Source organism: Vespula pensylvanica, chromosome 2 (genome assembly GCF_014466175.1).
Source record: "Vespula pensylvanica isolate Volc-1 chromosome 2, ASM1446617v1, whole genome shotgun sequence".
NCBI classification, from domain to species: Eukaryota; Metazoa; Arthropoda; class Insecta; order Hymenoptera; family Vespidae; genus Vespula; species Vespula pensylvanica.
The window spans coordinates 12,620,969-12,634,637 of NC_057686.1; the positions used below are offsets into that span (position 1 = coordinate 12,620,969).

The 13,669-nt window shown below is 33.8% G+C and overlaps 1 protein-coding gene across 3 annotated transcripts in view; it reads left to right on the plus strand.

Annotated features, from left to right (window-relative positions):
* The window catches only part of LOC122627101 (PDZ domain-containing RING finger protein 4-like), a 153,026-nt gene that overhangs the window by 124,841 nt on the left and 14,516 nt on the right, over positions 1–13,669 (plus strand). Inside the window, exons 2-3 of one of the 3 annotated variants that reach the window (XM_043807916.1) lie at positions 2,055–2,125; positions 4,992–5,033. The exons of 1 other annotated variant lie outside the window; for it this stretch is intronic. In XM_043807916.1, the coding sequence (XP_043663851.1) occupies positions 2,075–2,125; positions 4,992–5,033 (93 nt within the window). In that variant the 5' untranslated portion in view covers positions 2,055–2,074. The remainder of the gene's footprint in view (positions 1–2,054; positions 2,126–4,991; positions 5,034–13,669) is intronic. One more of the 3 variants, XM_043807913.1, reaches the window with a different exon arrangement.

Consider the following 13,669-nt stretch of genomic DNA (forward strand, 5'->3'; position numbering starts at 1 on the left):
GACCCGACTGTTCTCTCTATCTCTCTTCATCTCTCTATCTCTGCTCTCTTCTCTCTTGTAAAGCTCGTTGTCCTTTGTCGAGCTGGACGGTTCGAGGAGGACCAGTAAAATCGTGAAACGCTCGAGGATTCCTCGGTAATTGAGAGAGAGAGAGAGAGAGAGAGAGATAGAGATAGAGATAGAGAGAAAGAGAAAGAGAGAGAGAGAGAGAAAGAGATTCGAGGGGTAAAGTCACTTGACCTATTAAAGTTACCTCGAGTAGACAAACTCGAGGGAACATTTCGTTGAATACTCATGCAAATTATCGTCTTGTAATAAATTCATTTATTATCATCTTAGAATCCGGTCATCCTCTAAACGAGACTATCGAAGATGCAATACGTAATCTTAAGATGGAAAAAAAAGGAGGAGATAACTTCGTGGATAAATGATTGGGAATGTAAGAGAGAACTCTGAGATAAAATAGTCGATTAATTTCTCTCTCTCCCTCTCTCTCTCTTTCTCTCTCTCTCTCTCTCTCTTTTGTATATAAAAATATAAATAAAAATAAAAGAAAAATGAAAGGAAAAATAGAACGATAAGAAGTAGAAATATCTACCGTTTATCGTTTAATCGGGCAAGATAAGTCTCACCAATTAACACGTATATTATATATTTCCGTTCGAAAGAAAAAGAAAGAGAGAGAGAGAGAGAGAGAGAGAAAGAAAGAGAAAGATAAGATGTAGAAAAAGAAGAGTGGGTTGAAATTTATACAAAAGGGGAGTCTCTCTAACAATGGCTACATCGGTGTGCCGCATCCGGCTCAAATACAAACATTAACGGGCTTCTCGACACCTACGTCGAGAAAATACCGTCAGAAATTATCTGTCTTATCCCGAATTAAGTGAACTCACAACATATTATCCTTCCCTCTCACTTTTAACCTCTTTTATCTTCTTCTTCCGTCTCTCTCTCTCTCTCTCTCTCTCTCTCTCTCTCTCTCTTTCTCTCTCATATACAACATATGTATAGATACCTATATATACGCCTTCTCGTATTTAATGATCCGTCGGTAACATACGAGACCTAGGGAACAATGCTCACGAAGTGCAAACAGAGGCGATCATTTAGGTGAGTTCAAGTTAGTGGAGGATGAGTACTCTGGTTTGCCGAACAATACCCAATAAGATATAAACTTAGCGAGCCGGCTAATGTAACTTCCACTCGATGGGAAATCCAGAACTTCTATTTCTATTATCTCTATCCTTCTCACATCCGTTTGTGTCTTCGCAGAAATCTCTGTGAGAATATCGATTTGTCAACTTTAGGACAAGACGTTCTGTATTTGTCTTTCTCTTCAGTAAATTTTTCTAGTGTACCATTTATCGAGCACCATTCATGTATATATATATATATATATATATATATATATATATATATATACATACATACATACATATATATATATATTTCTAATGTACCATTCGTCGAGCACCATTCACATATATATCTTTCTCTCTCTTTCACTTTTTAATTCAATACTACTTTCCTTTCTGACAAATATGAAAATATTTGTTGCAACTGCTCCATTAAATTCCCAGTTCTTTTCCTTCTAATATAATTTTGCTTTGTTGTTATTGCTGCTGTTAGTACTTCTACCACTAGTACTATTATTACTACTACTTCTTTTCTTCTTCTTGTTCTTCTTTAGTACTTTTTATTTTTCCTCTTTTTCTCCTCCACAACACTGTGGCTACACTTTTAAAAAGTTTATAAAAGTTGAAAGCTTATGCTCTTACGTTTGTTCTTCCACTTGACGTCTTGAGAGCTATTTCTGATTTACCATTTCTCGTTTGTATTCTTCTTTTGAAAGAGAATACAGTCCTTGACCCTTTTTACTATAACGCCAAATACGATATAGGAAAGTAGGGAAAACCCTAAAGGAGGTCATAACATTATTTATTATTGAACGATATCGTTATAATAGCCCGCGGATATGATTTCATTCTACTCTCGTTTACGCGTATATTATTCATAAGAATAAAAGCATTTACGTATTTTCTCTTTTGTTGCAGGTAAATTGCTCGAAAAGGGAATGTTAAAAGGGAGAGAAAAGAATGCTACCGTTAAAACGAACGATTCACAGGTATTACATCGTACTCGTTCGTTAATTACCGCGTTTGAATTTTTGACGAAGCACCGAACGCTTCGATAACCAATGCAATCGCACTTCTCTCGATCTCGTTTAAATTAACAGATCAAATTATGATTATCTCGTTACTTGCATATTATAACGAAAGAAAAAGTGTATACCGAGGAATTGGCTATCCTTTTGTGATGTAACCCTATACAATTCAATAATTTTTATTTTAAACTTATACTTTCAAACGATGTACGATTTGTACATTTTTTAAAAATCTTTTTTACTTGTATAAATTGATAATAAAGATATACATTAAAGCGAATCTAACGATTTACACAAAATTGCGTATTAATTGGCTATCTCTTTTTATACAATTTTCAAGAGAAAAAAGAGAGAATGAAGGGGTAGTAGGAGGAAGTGAATAAATAAAAACAATAAAATAAAACGCGATAATATCGTCTAATTTTTCCGATTCGTTAAACGAAAGTACGACGATGACATTAAAATAAGCGAGGCGTTGCACCCGCACAAAATCGTGCACAATATCTGCTTTCCCACTTGCGCTATCACACGCACAGAACTCGGATTCATCGAAAACGCGTTGAGCTTAAAGTTAATTCCCGCGATACTAGCATTTCGCTTTCCGTGGCTCCGTCAAACGAGCGGAATTTCACAGCGAAACGGAAATTGCTTTGGGCAATTTATCAGCTTGCCACGGATTAAGCCGGCACGTTTCAGCATTATATGTTCTCTCTCGCAATCTTTCGACCTACCCTCTTTCTCCTTCTTTATTTCTTTATTTCTTCATTTCTGCTTTTGTTTCTCTCTCTCTCTCTCTCTCTCTCTTTCGTTATAGAAAGCGTTTAAAAAATGAATAATTCGACATAGATTGTTGTTATATAATATGTAAAGAAGAGAAACAAACGAAATAAAAGATATTACAGGGAATAAAATACTCCTTAATTATTTAAGGTGTCATACAAAGTGTGTCATACAAAACACATCGATTATACAAAATAATACTGATTCGTTTATATGACTTCACGGTGAAAACGAGTTTAATTGCTTTACATTTTTTTTTTTTTTCTTAAATTTTATTGTAAATACGATGAAAAAACGAAGGCGCTTTTTTGACCGGGTAAAAAGAATTTTTTCTAGACGCGTTTGACATCGTTATTACTTATCAATAGAAAGGTTAAGATTAAGAAGAAACGTTAAAAAGAGAATTGAGCGAGAGAAGAGAAATTTGAGAATAGAATAATACCCTCTTAATTCTTTAACCGTTTATTATATAAAATAGTATTACTGATTCATGTATGAGAATTCAATGTGAAAACTAGTTTAATTTTCTCTTTCTTAAATTTATTATTAACGAATAAATAATTTTTTATGAATGATAAATTTATTATTAGTGAAATGAAATAGTTTTTCTATTTTTTTTTTTTTTCAATCGAATAAAAAGAAATTTTCTATAGAGACATGTTCGAAATGGAAATTACTTATCAATCGAAAAGTTAAAATTTAGCCAATAGTTTCAAAAATTATTTTACCGCCAGTACCTTACGTATATGGATTTATATTCGTCTGTCTATCTTTCTCTTACTTTCACTTTTTTCTTTCATTTCTCTCACCCAGATCTCTGGTAATGATTATTTTACGATTTCCAAGCTATCAAAGTTTAAACGTTCTTGCGATATCTCCTACACTCGTTACCAGCACGATTACACCGATTCGATAAGTTTCAAGTTCGGCGATTCAAAGGAAGAAGAAAATGGGGGAGAAGCAAAGAACAAGGGGGATAACTATCGGGAGAAGTAAGAGTCCGGGGAACTTGGAAGAACTAAAATGAGAAATTCTGATTCATTCTCATCGGAAGTCTCTCACGATCTATTCGCTCTTTAAATTGCGTATGTATCCGGTATGAGATAGTAGTGTGCGTATACGTGCTTAAGAAAAAGACGGATAGACAAAGAGAAAGAGAGAGAAAGTCGTTTTATACAAACGCGAGAGAAAAACTTTGTTACGAGTCGCAGATTACCGGAAAAGTTCATTGAAACCGCGACGATGTAATAAACCTCTATCAAAGTTCTTAACCGCGAAGAATCGTAAATACATTGCGATTAATTATACGCGTGTTTATAAATATATATATATATATATATATATATTTTATTTGAGCGGATTTATTCGATCTAAACGTTAATACTTATGCGATAACGATAACTTTATGAGTAACAATTGATAATGATAACTTTTTAGAAGATATTAGATACGATTACAAATAATAAAAAGAAAAGAAAAAGAAAGATACTCAGATGTGCTTCGAAAGCATCATTACTTTTAGATATGATACATACGTAGTTCTAACATTTGTAAAATATACAAGTTACAATTTGATCTCTATTTATAAACGAATGTATGGTTTTACATGCTTGAGATTAGGCTCGTCGGATGGCGAACACGCTCGCTATTAGTTTCCTTAAACGCAGTTTAGGAGGCGCCTTGCAATAACGTCGTTTGGCATGCTGCCACTGTACTGAAGTACAAGAAAGAGAGAGAGAGAGAGAGAGAGAGAGAGAGAGAGAGAGACAGACAGACAGAAACAGCATAGCGCACACACACACACACACACATATACACATACAAGGAGAAATATACATGCTAACTATCGATTCCAGTCACGTTTCCATACGCGACTTCTCGAGTAATGTAAATTAAAAAAAAATCTCTTTTCATATCTCCGGTCTTTCTCTCTTTCTTTCTCTCTCTTTCTCTCTTTTGGTTTTTCATCCGCACGTGCACGCCACTATTTGTCTCGAGCGGTATCCACTTTCGCGTCTACAAATGTGAAAACTATTCGTGATTGCAGGAGGACGTTGAAGAACCGGTTCATGATGGAAATAATCCTAAGGTACGCGAAGATCTAATCGATTTTACGAGCCTCCTTTAACGCGTTCACCCATTTAAAATAAAGGAGTTCGCATTAACGACCATCGTTCATCTTGTTGCGTCTTATCGATCGACATGACGAGATAACGAACGCCTGTCGCTCGATTGAAAATAATTCTAGTAATACTAATCATTATTTCCTTGACATTTTCGCTCCTCCCGTCGTTATTATTATTATTATTATTATTATTATTATTATTATTATTATTATTGTCGTTATTGAATAAAACATTACCGATGGAGTTCCGAGATATATTTATTATTAATTCGAACCATGTCTTTTTTAATCTCTCTTATACGTATTGTCGATATGATAAACGTAATCGTTTTATATGGATTTGATAGGAGTTAAATTGTTCGTATACGTACTTGTATACGTACTTGTATATGTACGTAATGAAAAATAAAAAACGATAATACGAAGTATAAATGTATAATACGAAAGAATGGAACGAGAATAGCTCGAAGAAACGAGCACTGATCCTCTCTCTCTCTCTCTCTCTCTCTCTCTCTCTCTCTCTTTCTTTCTTTTTTTCTCTTTGTCTTATCTATTGGAGAATCCACTGATGAATTAAGTCGAGGTTCAATTATTCGAGGAAATCACTTGTAACCGACGCAACAAGCCAGACGTATTGTGAGGGTGGGAAATAAGCGGCTAGATTCGGCGATTACCTTGCGAGTGAAAGGATCGATGTTGCGAGTCTCAGCGAATAAAAAGAAAGAAAAAGAAAAGGGGTGTGGGAGGAGAAAAGAAAAAAGAAAAAAGAAAGAAAATAAAGGAAATAAAAGAAAAAAGAGAGGAAAAGAAAGAGTGAGTGAAAGAGAAAGAGAGGAAAGGGATGGCTACAAAAAAGATCGAGAACTCGAAGGTTAGGTTATAAGAAGGGGTAGGATGATGGTAAGGGATGAGGAAAGAAAGATCGCCGAAGCGGAAATATGAACGTCTTCTACTACGAATGTTTTGGCTACGTACGTACGTGGTGCTCTTGCGATTTCACCATTGGTGGATTGGTTTCCTTCATGATTTTTCTTCTATCCTGGACACTTCGTTATCCTTTCTGTCTCTCTCTTTCTCTCTTTTTTCTCCGTTCCCTTCTCTCTTTTTCTACACTCGAATCTATTCATTCATTTCTCGGCTCTTTCTCTCAATCGTCGATGCCTTCCAATGTCTAAACGACGGGCAATGAAAACGAAAACGATTCGTTGGATCTACCCTCGCTATCTTCGATGTATTTCCTCTATTCTACGTCCAATAAAATATAAAAAGGAAAGGACCATTCATTTTTTTTTCCCTTTCTTTTCTCATCCAAAATATTCACGGTGTTTTTATGTATGTGCGTGTATTTGTACAGAGGTGAAATAGGGGACAAATACGATATATATGCGTACGTATATACGTGTGTGTTTATATACGTAACGTTCGAAGCAAATTTTCAAGACGAAAATTACAATAACGCGGAATAAATATATATATATATATATTTCATTGATATTTACAAATTTGATTAACAAGAAACGTTTTAACACCAAGGAATCCAATTGCAATGTCACGCGATAGTAAATTTTTCAATTCTTCGTGAAATTCAAAATTTGGAATTCGTTCGCAGTTAATTAACGAGCAAACCAAATGGTCCACATTCTTCTCATAATCCACGAAATGCGTTTTAATTTCCTATCGACTTCCCGAACACGGTTTGCACGTTAAATATCTCTAACTATTCGAGGCAGTTTCCTCCGTTGTGCAAACTCGAAATTTGATAACTAATTAGCGAAAGGATAAAGTGAGAAGGGACGTGAGAGGACTAAGCGAGTTTTTCCAATTATTTCATAAATTCCAATGGCGAGCAAAAGAGAGAGAAAGAGAGGAAGAGGGGGAGAACTCGTGTTAGCTGTCCTATGACCCTGTAGAAAATGACCGAGAAAAAGATGGGAGAGGGTGGATAGCAACATACAGTACAGGGACACACGAGTTATCGCTGCACGGGCTAGTGGATAATTGGAGTTTCGCACACGTGCTGCTTATTACATATTCCAAAACACAGAACATGGGCTCTCTCCCCTCGTAATTGCAATACTGTAAGATACGAAGATGTTTCAGTAGAGAAAGAGAGAGAGAGAGAGAGAGAGAGACAGAGAATTTTCGAAACGAGGATAAGAGCTCTCGTGAACGACTGAGCGGTAATGGTAATCGAGCGAAGAGAAAAATATATAGTCTACGTACGTACAAGGTGAACCAAAGATCTTATTTACATCTTATACTACCGACTATAGTATCTTATAAACAAAACATGTCGAATGTTTACGTTCTTTTACTTATAGATGCTTATAGATAGAATCGACGATCAGATTATATACGATCGATTTTTTTTGTACTTTCCTTCTGAGAAATAAGACTTTTGTTTTACACGAATTTTCTACCTATTTCATACAAATCAATCCATTTTAATGAAATATCAAAAAACAAATCTGATAATTATTTCTTCTTTATTAATGATATATATATATATATATATATATATGTATATCTTCTGAATATTTTATTCGTTTTCTTTTCTTTTTTGATTTCTTTTTTTTTTCTTTACTCTTATTATCGTATTCGTTTAATGAAAAAAAAAAGATCTATCTTATCGCGTTAAGAAAATGAAAAGAATGGAAATGCGTAGTAGACTATCGTGTTCTTGGAAAATCCTTCCTCCAAGAGAAAGGGGAAAAAGAGAGAGGTTAAAAAAGAATTGATAACGTCGTTAGCAAAGGATTACGGATAAATACGAGGAGACGTTAAAACCACCCTCCTCCTCCCCCTCCTCCCTCTCCCCTCCTCCTCCCTGAGAGCCACCCTCCTTCTTTTACCTTCCAACCTTGCAAGTCCTGCATCAACGCAGTAAAGTTATTTTAACCAGTATTACATGAATAATTAATGAGGCTCTGCGACCGTTTACCGTGTTTTAACGAAATCGCCGGTAACAGAGTTCCGTCTTTACACACTTTTGGATGCGAGCTTCGATGTCGTTAAAAACATGGTTAAAAAGGAAAAGAAAAATGAAAAAAATTCGATTTCATTCAGGTATTATATCGAATTTTCTAAGAAATTTCAATTCAAATTTCTACAAAGGATTTTATATTAATAAGATAAATACATCGTTAGATTGAATTCTCTAATAATAATATCCTTTATAATTTTATCAAAATACGATGTAATTTGTTATACAATTTTTTTATTTACGCAATGACGATAGCACAAAGAACTTTGCTCTATGATGATCTATGCGCATATATATATATATATATATATATATATATATACACATAACATATATACATACACATACATATATATACGTATGTATGTACACACCACTTCAATTTGACGATCTCATTTTTTCTTTTTCTTCATTGTTACTTAAGAGGAAAACAAAAAAAAAAGTGTAATGTTGACGCCAATTAAATGCGATATGTAATATGTGATTAATTCGATAAATCTAGAATTAACATGGTTTAATGAACTTTCAATGGTACCAACGAACGTCATTTTCCACTTCTTTTTTCACGCTTTTCCTCTCTCTATTTTTCTTCTTTATCTTTTTTCTTTTCTTCTTCGTTTGACGCTTCAACGGTATTGCGCTTATTAATACGCGCCGGTGAAAAACTTCAGCCAAAGCTTCGATGATCGATAACGAGAAACAGGGATGAAAATGAACGAGGTGTGGCGAGAAGAGTTACACATCTATGTATATATGTATATATATACATATCTATGTATGTATGTATGTATATACCTGTATTATACTAGACGAAAACACGAAAGATAAACAGATAGAGATGTTTCAATGGTGGAAGTGAAAAAGAGAGAGAGAGAGAGAGAGAGAGAGAGAGAGAGGCGTAATAAAATAAAGAAAAAAGAAGAGCAGCAAGGGAAATACGATTCTAATTTGAAAAATGTCACTCAGTCAACATCCTACGAACGAAGAGAAGGCGAAGAGAAAATTGGAATATTTTTCTACGTCTCAACGTCATCGAAGGTGTCAAAATTTCACCTCTTCCATCATATTCTCCCTCTATCTACCCACCTTCACCCTCTCACTTTATTCATATTCGCTGTTACGATTTATTACCGAACCGGTGAAACTCATACGGATGAGGAAAAAACTTCTTTAATTGCAATTATTTCGATATAATTGTAACATCTCTTCTTTCGTTCAACATTACTCATTTCTTATTATTGTCTTTTTAAATGTACGATTATATGTGTATATTCGAAAGGATACTAAAACGATATCTTTTATTAAATTATTTTCAGATAAAGAAAGCATGAGATGACTAAAATTAATATTACTCGATTCGTCGATCAGAATCGGGCTAGAACTTAATTCCATTTATTGGAAGATCGTCGATTTTTTAAGAAAAAGAAATAAAAAAAAATAAAAAATAAAAAAAATACGATTTAGTTTGCAGAAGTACCCATTAAACGTATAATTATAGCATAAAGCATTTGAAAAACACTTGGACGCTCCCTTCGATCGTAATACTCACTCATATTCGGAGACGATGAAGTTGAAGTATAATCCCACATAACGAGGAAATTTTAATTGGCATCGACGGGGCACTTCGGTATCTATCGTTTTCATACAAAATCCGTCTAGATATACTTTCTGATTTCAATTTGTTTTCTACGAACGTACAGTAGTTATCTATTTGCATCTAAAAGCTGACTAAAAAATATTTTAATTGATTTAATCGATATATTTTCAAAACTACTTCAATGTTTTATTATATATTATAATAGTATAATAGAATAATGTTTTTAAATTATTTAAAAACTAAAGGTTAAACATTTTTGTTAATAAAATTTTTCCATTAACATAATTACACAAATTAAAATATAAAATCTAAAATAACTGAAGATCCTTTTTACAACGTTAATTGTTCCGGCGACATTCATATTGTTGATAATATTGATTCGTTATTAGAATCAACATCATGATTCATTGATTATATTGAAAATATACAAAGATGCATTAAAGAAAAAAAAAAAAACTCATTAAAATTTCAATTAAACAAGAATTTTATAAAAATAGATCCAAGTATTAGAAATAAACCAAAATTATCGCATATTATATGTTTGATTTTTCAAAAAAGAAAATTATTTTATTTCTTACTTTACATTTTTAATTAATCTACATTGCTCAGCATCCTATATGTATTTATCGCATTTATTTAACACTGTATTTGTAAGAACTCACTTCCATAATATATATTTCTTTCGGATACGAGAATTATTGAGTTTTAAATCTCAATTCGTTATTAAATGCTACGGAAAGTAAAAGAATAAAGTATGTTGCAGTTTACTTGTATACGTACTTAAAAACATAAAGAAGGAATATTACTCATTGTGAATAAAAATAAATTGTTTACTTTTGGTCAACTTTCGATACAAATATTACCCCATTGTGGATCCTTTTTAAATCAATCGTTCTGCGATGAATGAAAAGAGAAAGAAAGAGAGCACGGTTATCACAAATACAACTGAATAGAACTCATTTAAGAGAGATTACCGATTTATTCTCCAGAAATAAACATTTTTCAGAATTTACGACGTGCCTCTTGAAACTCCTTAAGAGATACGTTAAAAAGTATCCGATTGATATTACAGTCGAGGATCAATCGGCCCGTGATTCTCATTTTCTTTCGTAGGAATTAAGTTTCTTTTTTCTTTTTTTTTTATTACTCCTTACACATTCTCATCGACTCGCTTTATTTTCATCTAATTTTTATCGAAAGAATTTTCTTAACATTTTTTATAGAGAAAATAAAACCTTACATATCTGATATCGAAAAACTCTAGATATACATACTTTTCTCTATTATATATTTCATTCTATCGAAAACTCGATGTTACGTACGATCGAATCTACGACGTATCGAGTGTTATATTCGCCATGTTGGAATACTGCTTTTCGTCTAGCTATCTCACTCACTCTCGAATAAATTAGATCTTGTAGGTGTTTCGTAAGCAGTGATAGGTCAAGAGGGTTGCAATTTCGAATCGAATCGAATCGAGTCGAATCGAAAACCTCTGCCTCCGTTATTCTCCGTTCTTTCTTCTTTATTCTCGTCATCGTCGACGTTGAGTTTTCTCGACGAACGTCAAACAAGTTTAAAATTCGCAGGAGTTCGCAGCTACGCGCTGTAGACGCTTGACTCGGCGAAAAATCTGTAGAATTGGCCAATTTTTTCACTCTTCTTCAACTTCGACAGGCATTCGTCTCCTTCTCCTTCTTCTTCTTTTTTTTTTCTTTTCCCCTTTTATCAATTCTTTTATTTTAATCCTTATCGAGACGAAAACAGCAACTTTTCTTCAAACACGAACTGAGATCGATTTTAAATTTTTAGATTCGAGTTTGAGCTACTATCAACAGCGACGCATGTTGTCTCCTTTAATCATTCGAACCGTGTGTTTCTGACAGAACATCGAATTGATTTACGTATGCACATATGTATATACATAACGGGTACACAACTATACTATCACACACCTTGTTTCTCCCTGACGTTAAACACAAATTCGACTCTTTGCCTTTGATCGCATTCAAGCAATTCTCTCTCTCTCTCTCTCTCTTTTCTCTCTCTCTCTCTTTCTCTCTCTCTCTCTCTCTCTCTCTCTCTCTCTCTCTCTCTCTCTCTCTCTCTCTCTCTCTGTCTTCTATCCAAGAATAAATTTTTACAAAAGAAAAATAATTGTAATACGAGAGCTATCAGCACCTTACATAAGAGACAGTTATTATAGAAGGGAGCAGATACATATATACGTACATATATACGTACATACATACATACATATATATATATAATATATAATATATATACATACATCATACACACATACACATATTATAGAAAATAACAAGAAAGATCTGACAAACGATATTTTTAGTTACGATCGACGTAACGTAATTAACTCGTCATATACGTCTCGTACAATCGAGTTTGTCACGTGTTAAGACGAAGAGAGAGGGAGTGATCTAATACTCGAGAGAGCATATATCGTAACCCTCTCTGCTCATATATATCCATGTGTTCCCGTGTGTCAAGCAAAGTCCTGTGATTGACACATAGCCGATACAGGAACGTTCGCTAATACAGTGATTGGGATCTATCCACGGCAGGAAATATTATATTACGTATGTTCTTTCTGTTTGATCGAAAATAAAAAGGAGAAAGAGACAGAAAGAAACAAATAGTAAAAAAGAGAGAGAGAGAGAGAGAGAGAAAGAAAGAAGTTAAAGAAAATATAAGGGGACAAAATCAGAAGGGAGATGCCTTGAAAGAAGAGCTCGAAATACTACGACGATGACGATGACGACGACGAGGAATCCCTCGAGTTGTTTTTCCGCATGGATTGCAGAAAATTTACGCTCGTTTTTCCGCTCTTTCTCCTGTACGTTTATCACACGAGCGACGTTGCGTTGCCGTCGGAACATTGAGTTTGCATAGGACACGCTGGTCGTTAGGTTGAGTAAACTTACTTCCTACATTTTGCGGAGAAACTTCTTTTTCTTAAAATTTCTAACCATTTGTACACTCCCCTCGTGGGAGATGAACGAATTTGATACTTTCTCGGACAGATATGTATATGTATAATTTGCGTTGGTTTTTCCTTTTTTCTTTTTCTTCATCCTTTTTACGTTATATCGAATATACATAGGTTCGTCTTAAAATGTATAAATAAATAAATAAACAAATAGAAATTTATATTATAACTACAGTGTATTGTATACTTATATACGTGAATGCGTGAAAATGGTTTATTCGATCGCATAGTCAGAACACGAGGGTTTTAATAAAAATAATATTTTAAATAATCAGTTCGTACGTTCCAGCTGATCCCTGGCTCTGAAAGAAATATAAAAAGAGATAGAAAGAGAGAGAGATAAAGACTCGCGTCTTTCTTTTTGTCCTACATAGTAATCACGCTTTCCTATTTCATACTTCACGTGATATATATATATATATATATATATATATATATATACACATACATACATATATAGGTTGATATCGAATCTCATAACAAATTCGTTCAACGTCAAACATCACGTGTAAATTAATTAAAATTATATCACGTATCTAAATAATATACTCTGAAAAAGGAGATAATTAAAATTCCCAACGAGTTTCTGCTTTGAATATTACGAATTTTTTTTAGCCCAAAGCAATTCCTCGGTATAAAAGTTTTCATCGAAGGAATTTAAATATTTAAATAGTTGAATTTATATTTAGAATAATACCTGTTAACGATTAATCGAATTTGAAATGAAACTTCTTACTTCGGTAATAATATCTCTTATCTCGGACGAAAGTAAAAGCAGAATAGATATATCCGAATCGATCGACGTTCAACAAATGCAATCGGATTCGTAAATGTTATACACGAAGGAAGGTTATTTGGATGAGATTCTAATGCGCGTTACGATCATGACTGGTCTAGCTGGTTCGGTCTAGGCGCACCTATACCGCATAGGTTTGGATGCGTAACCGCAAGCGGACGAAAATGGTTCCGTTACTCTGACGCACCCCTTCCTTCCTCTCTGTCTCTCTCTC